The sequence below is a fragment of the Diceros bicornis genome, chromosome 28, assembly GCF_020826845.1.
Source record: "Diceros bicornis minor isolate mBicDic1 chromosome 28, mDicBic1.mat.cur, whole genome shotgun sequence".
NCBI classification, from domain to species: Eukaryota; Metazoa; Chordata; class Mammalia; order Perissodactyla; family Rhinocerotidae; genus Diceros; species Diceros bicornis.
The window spans coordinates 15,283,349-15,304,461 of record NC_080767.1 but is presented as its reverse complement, the minus strand read 5'-3'; the positions used below and the strand labels follow the sequence as shown (position 1 = coordinate 15,304,461).

The following is a 21,113-nucleotide window of genomic DNA, read 5'->3' as shown; positions in this document are numbered from 1 at the left end:
ACAACAAAACTACACATGTGACAAGGTATCCCTTCAAATCCCAAAATGCAAGTGGGCAGAGACAATTTACTAACAACCACAAGACCTGCTCTGCTTGGCAGGAAGAGGAAGGCAATAAGGTGGCAACTAATGGACCTAAGAACAAAACTCCAAAATAGCTAATGAGTATTCACTAGAAAGCACAGCAGGCCAATTAGGGAAAAACAACAATAACAACAGCTGAAACTGGGAGGGATTCTGGCATCTCTACACTAGGTGACACAAAGCGTCCATGATAAGAAGGCCTGAAGGGGTCGGATCAATTTAGTCCCCATGAACTGATCCACCTGGGCAATCTTCTAGAACAAGCCCCACATGAGAAGAATCTAAACTGAGAGGACAGAACAACAGAAAAAAGGGAAGATCCAAACCAAACTGGGGAAAGGGAGAAGACCCAGGAAATCTTAGAAAGCAAATCATCATCTTTTGAACACTATATAAAAACAAACAGAAGCAGGAGCTCTATGAAATCAGAAAAATTTTCCTCAATTCCACCTTATCCAAAAAGTTCAAGAAACCCAATTCCACAAAAAAATGACCAACAGAAAAGTATCAAGGTCAAATCCTATAAAATTTATTATAAGGAAAAAAATCAAAATAAATCCCAAAAGACAATGAAAGCACTCAGGAAAATGTGTCCACAAAACAAATTAAACCTGCAACCCACTATTTCAAAACAAGCTAAAGACATTAAGAAAATGATACAACACATAAAAGAACAATCTACAACAGAATTAGAAAAATTGAGAACTGAAGATAAAATACTCAGGAAAAAATAAGAAAAAAAAGTGGAAAAAAATCATTTCAGTAATGAAGACCAAATTAGAAGGAAAACAAAGAGAAACAAATATAACAGTGCCTTCAAAAAAATAGAAAGGGAAAAGGGAAAACATTTTAAATTTTAAAAAAGACAGATAAAAAGGTTCATTGAAGAAAGGCAAAGAGCCAATATACCAATAATAGGAATTCCTAAAGAAAATCAAAGCAAGAGAAGAGTTCAAATCCTAAAATAGCTTCCTCAATTTAAAAAAAAAAATGTGTAACTACTAAAAAGAATATACTAGGTACCAAAGAATACTGACCCAGAATGCTTTATGACACAAGAAAACGGAATAACATATTTAAAATACTCAAAAGATAGAAAGTATGATTCAATGATTTTACATCCAGTAAAACTGACTTACAAGTACAAAAGACAAACTTAACAACATGGGAGAATTCAGGGACTACTGTTCTGATGAATCTACTAGAGAACAAGCTCATACAACCAAAATTACTAGACACAAAGACATAAAGACTGGTGATAAGCATGAAATATACAGCTAGCTGTAAAACTAAGACTGATTAAGACTAAGAAGGATTAAGAAGGGAAGCACATGGTATGTAACAGCTATGATAGTGTAGAATAGTACATCTATTTTAAAAATGAGAAGCATATTTGCGAAAAAATTAATGTTTTCAGTAATCATATGGGTAGTAGTATTAGTACTATTATTCTAAAACTATTGTGTATTGTGTGCATAATACAGAATAAAATAAGTGAGTAATGTTGGAATATTCTAATTCTATCATGTCTTGTGCCCTTAAGAACTAAAGTTTTTAGTGTGGAAAAAAGGAGATACATATGTAACATAGAAAGGTTAAATAAAAGCTCTGTGGTCTTGAATTTGAATTACAAATATCAATATGAATTCATGAGTTATTTTGTCCTTATTTTTTCCTAGCTCTGTCCACTAAAAAGGCCTAGAAACAATAATCAATCCACTAATAATGAACACCTATAGCACTCAGATTGTGGTCCTGAAATGCTACGTCTCACTAAAAGAAACCAGAGCTTCTTAGAGAAAGGAGTGATTCCAGAAGAAAAGCACAAGATGAATCCTACATTAAGTAGCAAGGAAGCTAATCAAAATCACAGGAGCCAATCTGAAGAAGCTCCCACTGGCCAAAAATGAAACAATTTGAACTTCAATAATGACAACAATTGCAATTTACTGAAACCCATGAAACATGCTTAAATCCATGAGTTCATAATTATAAAAAAAAAAAAAAACTGGTCACCTTTGGAGGATGACGGGACCAATTCTTATCTTAAAAATTGCTAAGTAAAAGGGAAAGAATGAAGTATTTACCCTGCCTTTCCTATATGAATTGTGTAACTGGGTAACCAAATAATAGATGATTAGTGAGAAGTATCTATTTATAATACTATTCTAACTAATACATAAGAAGACAGAATTAGACTATTAACATTTTGCAATTTTCAATTAACTGATATAGTCATTAAGTGTAAAAGAGGGCTAACGTGAACAAAAAAAAAGAGCTAATCAGCCATTTGGGGCCTCTTACGGTCTTGCTAAAGGGATCTAACCTGAATCTGATTTGGATTCTGGATCAATTTGCCAATTTTCAGGAAACACAGAGAACTGAGGAATATAATGATCTGCGCTAGGAGGGAGCGATCAGCAAACTCCAGACTACGGGAAACTCTGCATGTCAAATGGCTCTGGTTCTTCAAGAGATAAATTATAAGGAAAAAAAATGAATGGAGGGGGAACCTATAAATAAAAAAGACTTAAGAGACATCAAATTTTTTAATGGGCATGACTAAATTATAGTGTCTAGGGATGAACATTTGGATGATAAAATTACAAAAATATGCGAGGAAGTGATTACCATACAAGTCAAGATAATGGTGTGTTATTGTAATGGTTATTTAAGGTAGGAAGAGGGTTGTGTTTGGAATGGAACACACAGAAGGGATTTCTAAGATGGATGGCAAAGCTATATTTCTTGACTTGGGTAGTGGTTTCAAGGATATACTTTACAATAATTCATTAGGCCATACATTTGTTTTTTGTGGTTTTTCTGAATTTTCACTTTATAATAAAAAGATTTTTTTAAAGCAGCAATTTTTTTCTTAATCTAAATGATGGATATACAAGTTGTTATTATATCACAATTCTTTATACTTTGCATATATTTTATAAATATTCTTTTGCACCTGTTCAATACAAACCAAAATTTTTTTTAAGAGACCATGACTTTTTTTTTTTTTTTTTTTGCTGAGGGAGATTCGCCCTGAGCTAACATCTGTTGCCAATCTTCCTCTTTTTGTATGTGGGCTGCTGCCATAGCATGGCCACAGACAGATGAGTGGTGTAGGTCCATGCCCAGGAACCAAACCCAGACCGCTGAAGCAGAGTATGCTGAACTTAACCACTAGGCCACCGGGGCTGGCCCTAAACTAAAATTTTTTAATTAAAAAAATATTGTTCTTAATGAAAACTCTTCTCAGTTAAGATCACCGTGCTGAGTTGAAATCCAGACCCTGCCATTTACCAACTCTCTAAGCCTTAATTTCCTCTTATGTAAAATGGGGATAATAAAAGATCTGAGGTTAATAAAAATTAAATACTAATACTACTTATTCACTATATAAAAATGCATTTCTTATTTTCCACTTCTAACAAACATTTTAGTTTAAGCCAAGAAAGCATATATTTATAGACAAGCAATTTTATTTCATTTAAGGAATCAACTAATCAAGATTTGTAATTCCTTGCTACTCAATTACAGAAATCCCTTATAATATAACAATACATAGCAGTCCTTTCCTTTAGCAACGTATTTACTGAACCTAGAACAGTACTTGGCACATGGTTAACAAAACAAAGTCCCTGCTCTGATAGGTTGTCATTCTAGTGGAGTGAGACAGATCAACATAAAAAGAAATAAACAGATAATATGCCAGGTAGTAATAAGTCTAAGAAGAAAAATAAAAATGATGTGATAGTCATGGGAGAGGAGGTGCTATTTCAGTCAGGGAAGACCTCTCTAAAAAAAGAAAATATTATCCTCTGGGAAAAGGACATTATAGAGAAAGGAAAGCAAGCACAAAGGCCCTAAGGTAGAAGAACGCCTTATGTGTTCAAGAAGTGGCAAAGCCAATGTGACTATAGCAGACTGAACAGGAGTAGAGTGGAAAGACAGTACATTGAAGAGAGTGGAAAGGAAGATTTTCTAGAGTTTTATAGGCCATGGTAAGAGTTTTGTATTTTGTTCTTAATAAGATAAGAAACTACTGAGCATAGGAATATTATGTTCTAACTTATTTTAAAATAATCACTTTGTCTGCTACATGAAGAACAGACTCGGGGGGATAATGAAAGCAGCAGCTAGACCACTTAGGAAACTACTGCAATTGTCATGTAAGAAATAGTGGTGGTTGGTCTACAGGAGTAGAAGTAGAAGTAATGGAAACTGCCAGATTCTGGATATCCTACTTTTTATATAGTTTTAGCATCTACACACATACATAAAAAAATTCTCCAAAATGCTAAAATATTTTAAAAATATTGTTATAAAAATAAAAGTCCTTAAGAAAGTCTTTTAAAACACATAGCACCTGGAAGAATATACTTTAAGAGATGGTTAAAGAAATCTACGAGAGAAGTGGCTGTTAAGCATCAAGGCTGCAAAGTCAAACTTCTTGGTTTTGATCCTAGCTCAATCACTTACTAAATATGAAAATTTCAGAAAAGTTTCTCTATGCCTCAGTTTTGTCATTAGTCAAATGGGAATAATAATAATACTTATCTCATGAGACTCTTGTGATTAAATACGAAAAATGAATGTAAAGAATTTAGCTGACAGGGCCAGCCCCGTGGCTTAGCGGTTAAGTGCGCGCGCTCCGCTGCCGGCGGCCCGGGTTCGGATCCCGGGCGTGCACGGAGGCACCGCTTCTCCGGCCATGCTGAGGCCGCGTTCCACATACAGCAACTAGAAGGATGTGCAGCTATGACATACAACAATCTACTGGGGCTTTGGAGGGAAAAAATAAATAAAAAAATTAAAAAAAAAAGAATTTAGCTGACATATGGTAACAACTCAATAAATATTAGCTATCAAATTTATTATTCTACTCCTAGTAGTTTCCACTGCCACAGGTTCCCACTATTTTTTCCATTGCTACTACTATTTATAATACTCCCTTTTATGACTGGTTACATATTCATTTATAAATTATCACAGTAAAAATGAACTTTAAGTGTTCCTAACATGTTATATATTTCACTGATATAGTTTTTAATCAAAAGCATAGTTTTTGCTTTAGATATAAAAAGTACTCTGATTTGTATTATACTTTTTTTTTAACTTGATGGATCAATCCTCAAGGATACCTGAACTTAGATTTGCAAAAATCCAAAGCAATTCCTAACATTTTTTCTTCACTTCAAAACTAAATACAAAAAAAAATTAATGTTAAATCTCATAAGGTTCTGAAAAATCCAAAAAAGAGTATGACAAGAATAATTATTGTATATGAATCATAACCACTTGGACTTTGTGTAGTTGGTTACATTCTTGATTTTATCCTGTTGTATATCTGCGTGTATGGGTTAGGTGCACAAGATAAACTGTTTGGGGCCAAATATTTGATGCCCTTTCATATTTGAATGCTTCCACTAAAGATACATTAGATAATAATAACAATAACTGCCTCTGGGAGAAGCCAAGGGAGAAGGGTTAGAAAGAGACATACTTTGCACCTAAAACCTTTGGCATGTGGGTTCCTTCCCTTGCACATGCATTAACTTTTCAAGAACATAAAATATTTTTCTAAAGAAAAAAGTTCCATTTACTAATAATTTACAAAATAATTTTTTAAATGTCTCATAGTTCACCATAATGGCAGCTTACCAGATTGAAGATGCCAGTAATACATTAGTGCTGTTTGCAAGAAACCTCAATAGAGGCTCTGACAGCAGTACACAGGATAAAATCCCTCCACCAAAGCAGTGGAGCATAGCAGTAAACCAGCTTGAAAGAGGATTCTTCCGTGCCTCCGCCGCTGCTCCTGAAATGGTGAAGTAAAAATGTGGTCTGAGATAGTTGTATATTAAACAAGTCTGAGGTACCAGTGGCACTAAAGAAATAAACTTCTTAATTTCATAATTTTCAAGAACTTACCATTACTCATAGGTGTGACATCACAATCATCATAAACCATGTCTTTTGTTCTTTAAATCAAGACTAGATACATTTTGTTAAGACATGGGTGATTTGGGGCACCTTTAAAATACTCTGTTCAGGTTCTTATTGCCAGTTTCTTAGTGGTAGATTATTATAAACAATCTCCCCATCTACTGTCTCCTTTCATTCCCAATCCTACTGTTAAGTACTTCCAGTCAATATGTCAAAGCAATATATTAAGAAAAATTTATAATCTTAAGTACTTTAGAAAATAAAAGCTGAAATAAATAAAATAAGCTTTCAACATGACAGGCTAGAAATAGAATAATAAAATAAACGCAGAGGTGAAAGGTTGATGAGGAACAGACATTTACATCATCTCAAAATGTCTCCTAAGAAATTACTTATTAATTACAGAGGGAAATAACTTTAGAGTGGAGAAATCTTGCAAATGTCACTGTAAACAAACAACATCAGGTGACTCCTGATATGACGCACTAAGAACATATCATCACTTCTGTGGTATTTCTACCAAAAATGTATAACCTGAACTAATCTAAGCAGACACACCCAAATTGAGGGCTATTCTGGAAAAAAAAAAAAAGGCCTGGCCTATACTTTAACAAGGTAAAGGTCAAGAAACATAAAAAAAGGCTGATGAAGGTTCCAGATTGAATGACATTAAAGAGACAACTAAATGCAACGCATATCCCAGATCATATCCTGGAGTGGAAAGAATATTTATAAAGGAACGTTCTGGACAACTGATGAAATCTAAATATGGATTGTGGCTTAGATAACAGTATTGTATCACTGTTAAATTTCCTGATTTTGATAACTGTACTGTGGTTCTTAAAATTAGCACACTTAAGTAATCAGAAGTAACTGGGTAAAATGCCTCCAATTTACACTCAAGTGGTTCTGAAAAAGTAACACGCACAAATAAAAACGTTCAGAGAGAAAATGCTAAAGGACAAACTTCCAGTTATAAGAATAATAAGTTCTGGGGATCTAATGTACAGCATAGTGACTACAGTTAATAATACTGTATTGTATACTTGGAATTTGCTAAGAGTAGATCTTAAATGTTATCAATCCCCCCCCCCAAAAAAAAGGTAACTGTGTAGGTGATGGATATGGTAATTAACTTGATTGTGGTAACCACTTCACTATGTATATGTATATCAAATCATCACACTGTACACTTTAAATATATACAATTTTGTCAATTATGTCTCATTAAAGTTGGAAAAACAATAAAATAAATGGGGCAAAAACCTCAGTAGTTGGTGACTCTGGGTAGAGAAACAGGAGTTCCTTGACCTACTCTGGCAACTTTTCTCTAAGTTTGAAATTATCAAAGGAAAAAGTACACAAAAATAAACTCAGTCAGAGAATAGAAGCAATTTATAAAAATAAAAGTAGAAACTAATTAAATTGATGCTAAAAAAAAAAAAGGGAGATAGAGATGGGCAATCAATAAAGCCAACCCAAAGGTGTTCTTGGAAAAAACCAATAAAACAGATCATTGCTCAGGAAGTCTGAGAAAGGGGTGGGGGGTGAGGGGGGGAGGAAAATAATGCATAACATTAGAAGGAAATTATTTTAGTTGGAGAGTTTTTTTAATTGTAGGAAAACAACATGTAATGTGAAGATGTAGTTGAAATGGCCAATTTTATGAGAAACTATAAATTAGCAAAATTCTCTTAAGAACAGATAGAAACCTGAACATACAAATAACTATGGAAAAAAGCTACAGGGCAGTCAAAGATCTATCCTAAGAAAGCTGCTAAATTTATGGAGACTTGTTTTGTGGCCTAATATGTGATCAATCCTGGAGAATGTTCTATGTGCATTTGAAAAGAACGTGTATTCTTCGGTTTTTGGGTGGCGTTATTCACAATAGCCAAGACTTGGAAGCAACCTAAGTGCCCATCAAGGGACGAATGGAATAAAGAAGATGTGGTATATATACACAATGGAATACTACTCAGCCATAAGAAACGATGAAATTCAGCCATTTGTGACAACATGGATGGACATTGAGGGTATAATGCAAAGTGAAATAAGTCAGACGGAGAAGGTCAAATACCATATGATTTCCTTCATTAAGTAGTAGATAATAACAACAATAAACAAACACATAGGGACAGAGATTGGATTGGTGGTTACCAGAGGGGAAGAGGGGAGGGAGGAGGGTGAAAGGGATAATTCGGTACATGTGTGTGGTGATGGGTTGTAATTAGTATTTTGGTGGTGAACATGATGTAATCTATGCAGAAATAGAAGTACAATGATGTACACCTGAAATTTTTACAATGTTATAAACCAATGTTACTGCAATAAACAAAAAATTAAAAAAAAAAAAAAAAAGAAAGCTGCTAGATCAGATAAATTAATGGAAACATTTACCAAATAGTTTTGGATTACTCAGTTTTATGCTATATAACCATTATAGAATTTAGCAAAGAAGAAAAATTTAAATCATTCTATGAAACACATAACCCCAAAATCAAAAATTATAAAGAAAAGAAAAAAGAGAGAGAAAGAATGAGAGAGGAAGAAGGGAAAGAGACAAGGAGGGAGGGAGGAAGAAAGAGAAAAAGGAAGACGATACATACTATAATTCTAACTTATGAGTATAATGCACAAATACATTAATAACAAATTGAAATCAGTGGTTTTTTGAAAGGATAATAAATCATAACCAAGTAGATTTTATCCAAAGAATTTAAGGAAGGTTCAATATTTAGAAATTCATTAAAATCATTCACTATACTAACAAATTATTATGACCACTCCTTTGGTCAGACAGTAAGAGGTCACTTCATAAAAATTCCACATTCTGGATTTTTTAAAAAAAATCTAACAATCTAAGAACAGAAAGATAAGTACTTAACCTGAATAAAGCCATGAAGGAAAAGATTTACAAATCTGACTTCACCAAAATTGAAAACTTCTATATGACCAAGGACTGGGATAGAATGTTTTTCAACCTACATAAGGCAAATTCCAACAAATCAACAGCAAAAGACAATAAACACAACAGAAAAATGGGTAAGTCACAAAGCAGGAACTATAAATGACTAATAAACATACCAAAAAAAGGGAAAGTCCTCAACTCATCAGTAATCAAAGAAAAACAAAATAAAATGAGATGCTATTTCACACACATCCAATTGGAAAAGAAAAAAACTACAGCTTAATATTAATAAATTGGCAAAGGTGTGAAGAAATTCATATACTCTTGTGACAGTATAAACAGGTAAAACCATTTTGAAGAACAATTTGGTAATGTCAATTAAAATATAAAATTTTAAATTGACTCAAGTGCCCAAGGAGTTTCATACAAGAATATTAAAGCAGAGTTGTTTATAATGCTGGGAAAAATGAAAAAAATCTAAATGACCAATATCAGAGGAACACTTAAACAAACCATGATCATTTGTACTATGGAATACTATACAGGAGCAACTCAAGAGTGTGGCAGATCAACATTAACATGGGAAGATCCCCAAAACATGCTGTTGAGTAAAAACAAAGAACTAAATACAATCATGTTGAACAACAATATTACAGCATGAAATCACTGACAGGCGAAAATGCAAACACCATACATTTCTACGGGTACATACATATATATGGAATGCATAGAAAAGGGCCTGCAACACACCAAAATGTTAACTGTTACTATCTCTTGAGAGAAGCCTGGGATTAGGGAAGATGGTCAAAGGAGCTTTAAATTTAATTAATTATAATAATTATAATATTTAATTATATTTAAATTCTTTAAAATAAAATGTTCATTTATTAATTATGTAATTAAACAACATCTTAACAAATTAGGTCACATCTAGTCTGAGGAATACAACGCATTTACTCAAAAACATGTGGCAGCTTTACATGCACTGACATGACATAAAGACAACCATATGTATATTAAAAAAATGAGAGTAAAAAATCATTTACAGGGGAAAAACAGAAAACTAGATATTTCTTTAGGTACATATACACACAGATAACACATAAAATAAGGTCTGCAAGAATATACAACCAAACTGTTAACTGTTGTTACCTTGTAGGGAGAGGCCATTTACGCAAAAACAACAACAAAAAACTATGCAAATGTATGTGTGAGTTCAGTAGAATAACATCATCATACTTGTATTAACATGGGAATTCATCTATATGTGCTCAGGGAAAAAAAAAAAGAGGGAGGTAAAAATTCAAATAGCGCAACCCACCATTCCACACAACAAAATGTGCCCAGGAGTGAACATGAGTTGGCAGAGGTGAATTTTCTGTGGTGTACACAGCCTGTCAAGTGAAGTGATGCCAAGGTTTAATGATAAGCTTCTGGTGATAACTCAAGAAATGGTGACCTGTTCCAATCTGGAAAAAAAATTAGTTATGAGAAACTTACTAAAAGACAGGATGTCAATATCCAGTGTAGCAATTTCCCCTAAATCGAAGAATTTTCAAGTTATTCTGATGATACATGGTCATGCTATAATAGAGCCAAATCTCTATGTAAGATGGATACCGTTATGTCTCTAATACATATATATTGTTATCTATCTAAATCTGTGTATAGGCTCTGTTCACTACTGCCTCGTACAGTGCAGTGCACACTCCCCACAGGTGACTGATTATAACACTGGTCAGTCAGCACAGTAAATGAGTATGATCTTTTTTTTGGTCAGTGGACACTAGCTGCCATACTGAGCCATCCTCATGTTGAAAGGCAACATAGAGTGCTTAAGCGTATGGACTCTAGAGCTTAATTGCCCAGGTATAAATCCTGGCTCCAGCACTTTGCTTTCCCACATCTTTAAAATACACATATATAGATATAGACATATAGATATAGATATATGGATATAGATACAGATAGAGAGAGAGAGACACATAAAAGAAGAAAAGGAAAAAAATAACCTACCTCATAGGGTTGTTGTAAGGACTGACTATAAGTGGGTACATTTAAAGCACTCAGAAAGGGGGCCTGGCATATAGTAAGCAATAAGTATTAGCTATCATTATTATTACAGAAGTGAATAGAAATAAAAAGCAAAATTACCCTTTCCTCTCTACTTCTACCATTCAATCACACTCCTCTCCTGAGGGGTGACAACTTTCAGAATTTTTTTCCTATGCTTATTTACACATACACATTCCTTTTCTCCCTCGCCCTTCCTCTCCCCCAACCCCACTCCACGTGTGTGTGTCTCCCTCTCTCTCTCACAGGCACACCCTGGTTAGCTCTGGGGACACATTCTGGAAATGGGAGCTCTAACTGAATGAGAGCTATAACGGGCCCATCACAGCACAGTCACTATGAAGACACATTCCAAGGTAACTGATTACTTCTGATAAACATACAATTAGGGGGCCAGCTCCAGTGGCCTAGTGGTTAAGTTCTGCACCGTCCGCTTCAGTGGCCCAGGTTTGGTTCCTGGGCACAGACATACACCACTCATCTGTGGCCATGCTGTGGTGGTGGCTCACATACAAAAAGAGGAAGACTGGCAACAGATGTTAGCTCAGGGAGAATCTTCCTCAGCAAAAAAAAAAAGAAATATATATATATACACACACACACACACACAATTAGGGAATATTGGCTCGTGTCTCTATCCTCTACATTCCCTAATATTGTTCTAATGGAAGATTAGCATTACTTTCATCTGATTAGCAGATATTTGGTCCCATCCAAAATGTCCATAAGACACCTGGTCCACACCAAAAGGTCTTTGACATTTGGTCCTGTCCAAAATGTCCATAAGCCATTCAGTCCCTGCCAAAAAGTCCTTCATATTTGGTCCTGTCCAAAACCATTTGGTAAAACTCCTGGACATTTTGGACAGAACCAAAGGTCCTGCAAGGCTTACATCCATCTGACACTCACCACTCACTGGCCTAGCCAAATTCAAATAAGCCCAGGTTTTCCTTGGGCTTATTTCCTTGGGCTTATACTAACACAATTCCAATCAAATTTACTAAATGCTTTCACACAAATTATTCACTCACGTAATATTCATTTCTGATTAAAAGTCTGTCTAAATAACTTTCCTCTTCCCTCAACTTTCTCATTATCTTATTCTTTCCTCTTAAGGCATATCACATTCCAGATTTTGTTCACAAGTATTAGCTCCACTATAAGATTGTTACCCCTTGAGACTCAAAGAGACTTTCATATAAACTAGGTGCTCTATAAATGTTTATCATATGTCAGAAAAATACGTGAAATACTTCAGGAGTTTAAGTATTACAATTTTACTTCCACTAATTTCCCTTAGTATTGCCACAAGTCAGAGAGGCAATTGTGATTGCATACCAATTTTGTGACCTCTTTGTAGGACCTCTAACCTCTCTTGGCTTAAATTTCAATTTTCATAAAATGGGAATTAAATTATACATAACTTACAAGGATGTAAAATAAGAGAATATACATAAAAACACATGGCACACACTAGTACATGGTAGACAATCTGTTGATTTATCTGCTGAATGGATTGATCATTGATAGCAGAGAAAATAAACAGGCAAAATGCAACCCTTGGGCTGCTTCTGACTCAATTCTCTGAGCCCAAGACATAACTCTTTTGAGTTCTTATTGCGAGGCTGGGATGAGAACAACACATCATGGCACTGAAAAAGCACTCATAACCCCAACAGTCTTAAATCAAAGAAACTATGATTTTATTAAAAAAAAAAAAAGAAGAGTTAAAGGAAGAGTCTCCCTTACATCAGTCCTTTTTGCTTCATTTTCAAAATTATGTCAGCCAGAAAAATTTCTCTAATTCAAATAGGCCTTTCTATAAAGCTCTCTTCAGTACACACACTATGGTAACACATTTCACAGTACGTGGCAATCTCACGACAAAGTTCTTTGGGTGTTATGTTTCTCTGTATGTATCATGCTAGTACCAGAATTAGTTTAATGTGAAGGTAAACTATGAAAATACATGAAGTTAACCAGAAACAGCTGGTATATCTTCAGGGAATATAAATAATTTTCAGTTGGAAAAAAATAGTTAACATATCTTTAATTTCTTCTCAATTTTAAAACAAAGATGTATTTCTTTTAGCTAAGGGACAAGCTGTGTTATTAATTAGGATACATTATTTTATTTTTAATATACTAACATTTAAAAGAGAAAAAAATATTCTCTATCCTACCTAAAGTTAAGATGTTTGTGATATGCTATCAACAGCATTATTTCCCCCAAAACTCTTACAAAATTTGCCACATTGAGACCTAAATCTAAGTCAAAGTATAAGATGTTTAAAGTACATATAATCACCTACGGACTTTAACATGAAAATATTTTCATTATGAAATGAAACTTAAAAAGAAGTCACATTCTACCCCCATAAATTCACTTAAAATCACATCTACAAAATGATCCCACACGAGGCCGGTCCCACAGCGTAGTGGTTAAGTGCACGCGCTCCGCTGCTGGCGGCCCGGGTTCAGATCCCGGGCACACACCAACGCACCGCTTGTCAGGCCATGCTGTGGCAGTGTCCCATATAAAGTGGAGGAAGAAAGGCACAGATGTTAGCCCAGGGCCAGTCTTCCTCAGCAACAAGAGGATTGGCATGGATGTTAACTCAGGGCTGATCTTCCTCACACACACACACACACACACAAAAATGATCCCACACTCTGGCCAAAATGAATCGTTAAACTATGTTAAAATTTGTTGTGCTGACTTGGTTATAACAAAGCTTGGAAAGATATTTTTTAACGTACTGCATACATGACTTCTTTATTTTGACTTAATTTATTTTAGTTCTACAGTGTGTCCCTATCTTTAAGAACTACTTGCACTGTAGCTATTTTCAAAACAGTTAACATTCAGCTTGCTGGTGGTTGATATGACTTCCAGAAAGCAGCAGAGGAATGTTCTAGCCTTCTTAAAGCCTCAACTCCAAATGTTAAGTATTTTTAAACTGCATACAGTGATGCATCGTTAACAATGGGAATACATTCTGAGAAATGTGTCATCAGGTGATTTTGTCGTTGTGCTAACATCATAGAGTGTACTTACACAAACCTAGATGGTATAGCCTACTACACACCTAGGCTATATGGTCCTAATCTTATAGGACCACCAACATATATGCGGTCTGTTGTTGACCTCAATGTCATTATGTAGCACATGACTGCATTAGTAAAATTTTGCTTTAGTCTTTCCCCTTTATAGATTTATCTCCTTGAAAAAGAGAAAAATTAACAACATATCTTTTATGCCTCAAGTATGCTTTTTCATAAAAATTATTAAAAAATAATCATATAGGCATCAGAAGCTTAGAGATTATCTATGACATAACTCAATTTTGGATCAAGTGTGAATCATAGTGGGCCAAGTAAATCCAAGACTCACCCTATGGTTATTTCCCCAGCTTCTTAATGTATAATTAGAATAGAAACTTTTGACAACTGGCACAATACCCTTATTGATTCTCTGATCCATGGAGTAAAGAAAGGTCCATTATGCTAGGAACGGTCAAGTAGAAGCCCCTAGAGTTTCTTCTCCTCACCAAGATATTTTTAAAAAGCAATACCACAAAGATGGGTGCCATAACCAAAAACATGAAAGATGAAAAGGTGGTGATAGTTATCACATCCCATTTAACTTGCCTGTTTGGTCTATACATAAGGCAGATAGATCCTGGAGACTGTGGATTATCATAAATGTAGACTGGTAGTGACTCTAACTACAGCTGGTATTCAAGATGCAGTATTTTTACTGGAACAAATCAACATAACCCCTGTAACTTGGTAAGCAAATGCTTTTTTTCTGCATATTAATTTGCAAAGAATCCCAGAAACACTCGATCTTACCTGGCAAGGTTAACAGTATACTATCACAGTCTTGCCTCAGGTCTATGTCAATTCTCCTACTCTCCAACAAAGTCCACAGAGATTTTGATCATATTGAGAGTCCACACAAGATCACACTGGCCCACTACACTGGAGACATACTGACTGGATCTACGGGCAGGAAGTAGCCAGTGCTTTATATATCTTAACATGACACATGCAAACTAGAAAGTGGGAAGTTAAATCCCACTTGCAGGTTTCTGTACAAGTCCGAGTCCACTCAGGAAACAGAAAATACATATTTTAATAGATAGAATTTAATATAAAGAAGTAAATAGGTATAAAATTGTTATTTTTGGAAAGGTAAAAACAAAATACTATGGTATCACAGAGGTGTCAACTGAAGAAAGCAATTACCACTGCTGGAGGAACAAAAGATAGGGTGAAATTATTAAAACTTAGAAGCTTGGAGGAAGAGCTCTTTAGAGCCAAATCGGAGACTCCTGAGGAGGGGAGACTGCTCAGCTGGTGTGCTAGTCCAGCTCACTCACTGCACAAATAAAATATTGAGATTTAAGTTCTTATCCTAAGCTACCCAGGTAGTGGTAGTGTTTGAACTAAAAAGTGGTCTCCTGACTTTATGAGCTCTTTCTATCACACCACACTCTCTGACCAATATTTTATGTCAGGTCACTCAATATACTAACTTTCCTTTCACTTAAAAAAATATTAGAGCCAGCCCTGATGGCCTGGTGGTTACAGTTCAGCATGCTCCCCTTCGGTGGCCTGGGTTCAGTTCCCAACACGGAACCACACCACTCATCTGTCAGTAGCCGTGCTGTGGCAGTGGCTCACACAGAAGAACTAGACGACTTACAACTAGAATATACAACTATGTACTGGGGCTTTGGGGAGGAAATATATATGTATATATAATATATATATGAAAATATATATATTATATACATATAATATAAAATATATTTAAGTAAGATTCTCTAAACTGACAGAAGTAAATTATGGACTGTCATTTCTTAGACATCTTTTTCCATCTCACACTAGGCAGAACCTCTCTCTGGCTTTTTAAAGCATCATATAACAAAGGGGGCTTTGGGGGTATCATGAATGTTCTATTTTTATCCAGATGTCAATTACATACACATGTTCATTCTGAAAGTTTATTGAGCTGTACATTTACAATTTTTGTACATTTCCATATGATTTTATGTGGGGATTCATAAAGACAGCAAAACTATGCTGCCACCTTTCCAGAATCCCTAAAACTGATAAATTCTTGATTTACTCATCCTTTCATCTCCCACAAATTAGAGGAAGGAATAACGACAAACTTTATTCCTGGATTAATTCCTGAAAGCAAAGAAGAAACCGATATGTGATGTGGAAATGACAGAAATACTGGGAGAAAATAACCATGTCAAATGACAACTTATTGAGAACTTGCTAAATATTGAGAAACTAAGAACATTAAATGGACCTGCAAAGAGAGAGCACAGAATAGCTGAGAACTCTGCAATTAACCCAAGAACTTGCTTCATAATTTACTAAACTATGTGACTTAAGAAAGGTTATTTTATTCCCGTAAGACTATTCCTTATCTGTAAAATGAGTTCAATAACACCTACCTTAAAGGGATTTGTGAGGATCAGAATTAAGATACTGATGCACATATCTGAAATGTATCTGAAATGAATGAATATTATTATTGTGTAGGAAAGGTAGTGCAACCTGATGCGACACTACCACAAAAAACACAGTTGAGTTTCTTTAGGACTATAACAGTATCTTTCACCTTGGTATCATTGGCATCTAATATAATGCCTGATACACAGTAGAGTTTCAATGAATATTTTATTAATTGAACCATGTATGACTTGAGAGAGGTTAGCAAAATAGCAGTGAGAGAATTAAGAGTAAAATAATAGATTTTGTGTGTAAAAATCAAGCAGAAATAATTGTAGATTAAATTTTCAAGAAGTTTTACAGAAAATAGCAATTGGATATGAATGTAGGATTGAAGAAATGTGTTTATTTTAATGAAGATTTAAATAGAAAAGAGACAAAGACTGACTTAAAATGTTAAGATAAGAGAGATTAAAATTGATGATGTAAACTTTCTGTTAAAATGGTTTCTATTTTTTTTTACTTTTTATTTATTTATTTTGTGTGTGTGAGGAAGATCAGCCCTGAGCTAACATCCATGCTAATCCTCCCCTTTTTGCTAAGGAAGACCAGCTCTGAGCTAACATCTATTGCCAATCCTCCTCCTTTTTTTTCCCCAAAGCCCCAGTAGATAGCTGTATGTCATAGTTGCACATCATTCCAGTTGCTGTATGTGGGACGCGGCCTCAGCATGGCCAGAGAAGCGGTGCGTCGGTGTGCGCCTGGGATCCAAACCCGGGCTGCCAGTAGCGGAGCGCGCGCACTTAACCGCTAAGCCACGGGGCCGGCCCCTAAAATGGTTTCTAACGGCTCTGCAAGAAGCATTTCCCAACTTCCTAATAAAATGCCCAGGAAAATAGAAAAAATACCTATACTACTAGCCAATTAAAAACTATAGACAATCAGATGCCAGGGTTCAGGAGGAACTAAAGCTAATTATGAGACAAATAGACGTAAACTAAGAAATAAAAAACAATCCACTTATTAAATGCCCTGATGCCTTTGCTTATGAAAAACAAGTCACATGGAAAAGGAAAGGGGCAGGGGGACCATCATTCCTTGGATTTGAAAGCCTACAACCTAAACCAAACAGAAAAGGGATGCTATCTTTACCTAGACCAAAGATAGAAAGAAAAGAGTCAATCTCCTTTACCCTCTTGCCTCCACCAGCATTTTTTAAGATCTAGACAAAGATCACAAATCACAAGATGTAAATCGTGGGAGAGTGGGGAGTGAGGTACTGGCAGTGGCAGAGTACATTCCAAAAGTCAGAGTCTCAAGGAGCAACATGTTTGAAAGGAAAAAATAAGAACCATGGATGGCCAGCCTGGTGGCATAGTAGTTAGGTTCGCATGCTCCGCTTCGGTGGTCCGGGGTTCCCAGGTTTGGCTCCCGGACAGCAACCTACGCATGGCTTACCAAGCCATGCTGTGGCAACATCCCATATAAAGTAGAGGAAGATGGGCACAGATGTTAGTCCAGGGCCAGTCTTCCTCAGCAAAAAGAGGAGGATTGGCAACAGATGTTAGCTCAGGGCTAATCTTCCTCACGAAAAAAAAAAAAAAAAGAAGAAGAACCTTGGTCACAGTACACAAATGAATTGTAGTTTTATTGTAAAACTTACAGGTCTAAGTTTTAGAGAATCAGTCACTGGGGGATAGGAAAAAGTTGCCAATTAAGTAAAAATGTATATAAAGTATTGGCAAATCAGAATTCCTAATGATTTAAAATAATACATCAAACAAGTAGTTTATTCCAAGAATATAAGGATGGTTCATCATTTTAAAAAATGTATTACATTTTAAATAGGAAAAACAATGTGATCAACTCAACAGATTTATAGAAGTAGAAATACAAATGGCCAATAAACGTAAGAAGCACAAACTCATTAGTAACCACGACAGATGCAAATAAAAACTATGTTTTCTGATCATTAGAATGACAAGATATTTAAGACTGATAACAGCCAATAATGTCCAAGGAAACAGGGAGTCTAACACACTTGTGGTAAAAGCTGAAATAGGTACACTCTTTCACGTGAATTCTATCATTTTTACCTGTTTACAAGTACTGGTACCGGAATATAAAATATTTTTCACATCACGTGTATTAGCATTCAATTAGTCCAGTGGTTCTCAAATTTTTTGGTCTCAGGACGCCTCTGCACACCTAAAAATTAGTGAGCAGATGAATGGTTGCTTGGGGCTGGGGGAGGGCTATCTACAAAGGGGCAAGAGGGAATCTGGAGTGCGGGATAAAATTGTTCCATATCTTGATTGTGGTGGTAGTTACACGACTGCATGTGTTTGTCCAAAATCACAGAACTTTACATTTAAAAAGGGTGAATATAATGTATGTAAATTAAATCTTTAAAAAGCCTGACAAAAAAACTCTTGACTCTAAAGAGTTTTTATGTGGGGAACATGTATCAATACTTAGCATATTAGAAATTATAACTGAGAAAATTTTAAAATAATTATTTATGTATTCATTTTAAAAATAAATGCACTAAATGTTAACAAAAATAATATATTTTTTATGAAAAATAACTATTTTCCAAAGCAAAAAACATTTAGTGAGAAAAGTCACACCGTTTTATATTTTAGCAACTCTCTTTCATGTCTGGCTTCAAATAGAAAACCGCTGGATTCTCATATCTGCTTCTGCATTCGATCTGTTACAGTATCACAGGTCATGCAGCCTCTGGAAAACTCCGCTGTACACTTGTGAGAAAATGAGTGTGAAAAAGAGAAATAACATCTGCATATTATTTTGGAAATAATTTTGACCTACAAGTGTCAGGAACCCCAGGGGTTCCTGGACCACACTTTGAGAACATCTGATTGAGCTTACACAAAAAAATATCAAATACTGAACATGGCATAACAATATAATGGACCTGTTTTCAGATCAAGGAAGCTGTATCTTATGCAGATTATCTATGCAGATCTAATACAATAACATTCTCCCTATCCAGGTCGAAACTTCTACCAAACCCTGATTTAGACTGAGCTACAAATTTGAACGTAAATGAAAAATATTTCTGAGGTCCAAGGGTTTTAAAGACCAGTAGTCCACAGAGGTACAGCATGGTCCTCCAGCCCTCACTCATCAACTCGCTGTAGGACCAGGCAGAGTAAAGGCAGCCCCGGCACACAGAAAGCAGACAAAGAAAGTGCCTGACCTCAAAGAAAGAGGAGATCCGTGAAGCGAAAGGCAGGTAAAAAGCAAAGCAATATAGGAGCAAACACATCCTGCACTAAAATACAAGAACATGCAAGTCTTGCTGCTTGATGGCATCGATAAAGAACCCACAATGCTGCGTTACGACGACATCCCCAGCCACAGAGAGTGAAACTGCCAGACGACTCTTACTTGTGCAGTGTCACTCGTGTGACCGAAAACGGGAAGTCACTCTCTTCTCAACTATCATCTGTCTACCGTGCTAAGCAAGGTGACAGAACACCGCGTTACGGGGAAGACTGGTGGGACTACCTGAGGCTTTGTGTTTAATAAGAGTTTACACAATTTTCATAACTGGACGGCAGTCCAGGACTGTTCACGACTCCCAGCGCCTAAGTCAAACTTGCCGTCCCCGGGAGCTCCGTCCCCAGGTGACTTTTAATACTTTCCCAGGAAGCGGCGGCACCGCCGGGAGACCGCGCAAACCCTGGCGGGCACCGGCCTCCTGTCCCCTGTCCCGGGGGTCCTTCCCGTGGCTATAGGGCCGGCCCCCCACCCCCTGAGGCGGCGTCGCGGACCCCAAGTCGCGCCTCCTTCGACGAGTGCCCAGGCCACCTCCCTTCCCGGCCTCGGTTTCCCCATCTGTACTCGAGGGGTCGGACCAGCCGGCTCTGGGCGCCCCTCCAGCTCGGCGGTCACCCGGCTGAGCCGTCCTCGCCTCGAGGGGACCCTGAGGGGGCCAGCCCGCGGCGCCGCACTCACCCGGCTGACGCTTCAGCGCCATCACCGACACCAGGTAGTGGGCGATGTCAAAAAAAGGGAACATAGACGTGCGAGAAAAGGCCAGGGTCAGCTTATCCCACTCAGAGTCCATGACGACGACCCACCACAGCGGCCGCAGCAGCCGCCACTACGGTTGCCCGGCGTGCGCGGCGAGCGGTGGGGGAAGGGGCCACAGCGGCCGCGCGCCCTTCGGCGCGGCCTGGAGGAGCCCTGCGCGTGCGCCCAGGCTCCCGGCGCCGGCGCGCGGAGGGGCGGGGCCGCGTGTCCGGAGAGCCGCCGGCGCGCGGGCGATTGGCGGGGAGGCGGGCGAGCGGGCTCCGGGCTGTTCCCTGGTTCTCCTAAAAAGGGTGCAGCGTTTCCTCCCTGCTGGGGGCTGTGCCCGAACCCGGAGAATGGGCAGATGAAGGAAACATAAATAAATGAATAAAAAATACATTATTTATGGTAACATTTAGTGCATTTATTTTTAAAACGAATACATAAAGAACTATTTTAAATTTTTCTCAGTTATAAGTTCTAATATGCTAAGTATTGATACATGTAACCCACATGAAGTCTTGAGGACTTTTTGGGGGTCCTCCAATTTTTTTAAGTCGGATTTTTTAAAGGTTTAATTTCCATA

The 21,113-nt window shown here is 36.7% G+C and overlaps 1 protein-coding gene across 1 annotated transcript in view; it reads right to left on the bottom strand.

Moving 5' to 3' along the window:
* The window catches only part of TMEM38B (transmembrane protein 38B), a 53,973-nt gene extending 33,317 nt beyond the window's left edge, over positions 1–20,656 (bottom strand). Inside the window, exons 1-2 of the mRNA XM_058523713.1 lie at positions 20,471–20,656; positions 5,743–5,899 (exon numbers count right to left, since the gene is read on the bottom strand). Of these exons, the coding sequence (XP_058379696.1) occupies positions 5,743–5,899; positions 20,471–20,582 (269 nt within the window). The 5' untranslated portion in view covers positions 20,583–20,656. The remainder of the gene's footprint in view (positions 1–5,742; positions 5,900–20,470) is intronic.
* Positions 20,657–21,113: the final 457 nt, after the last annotated feature.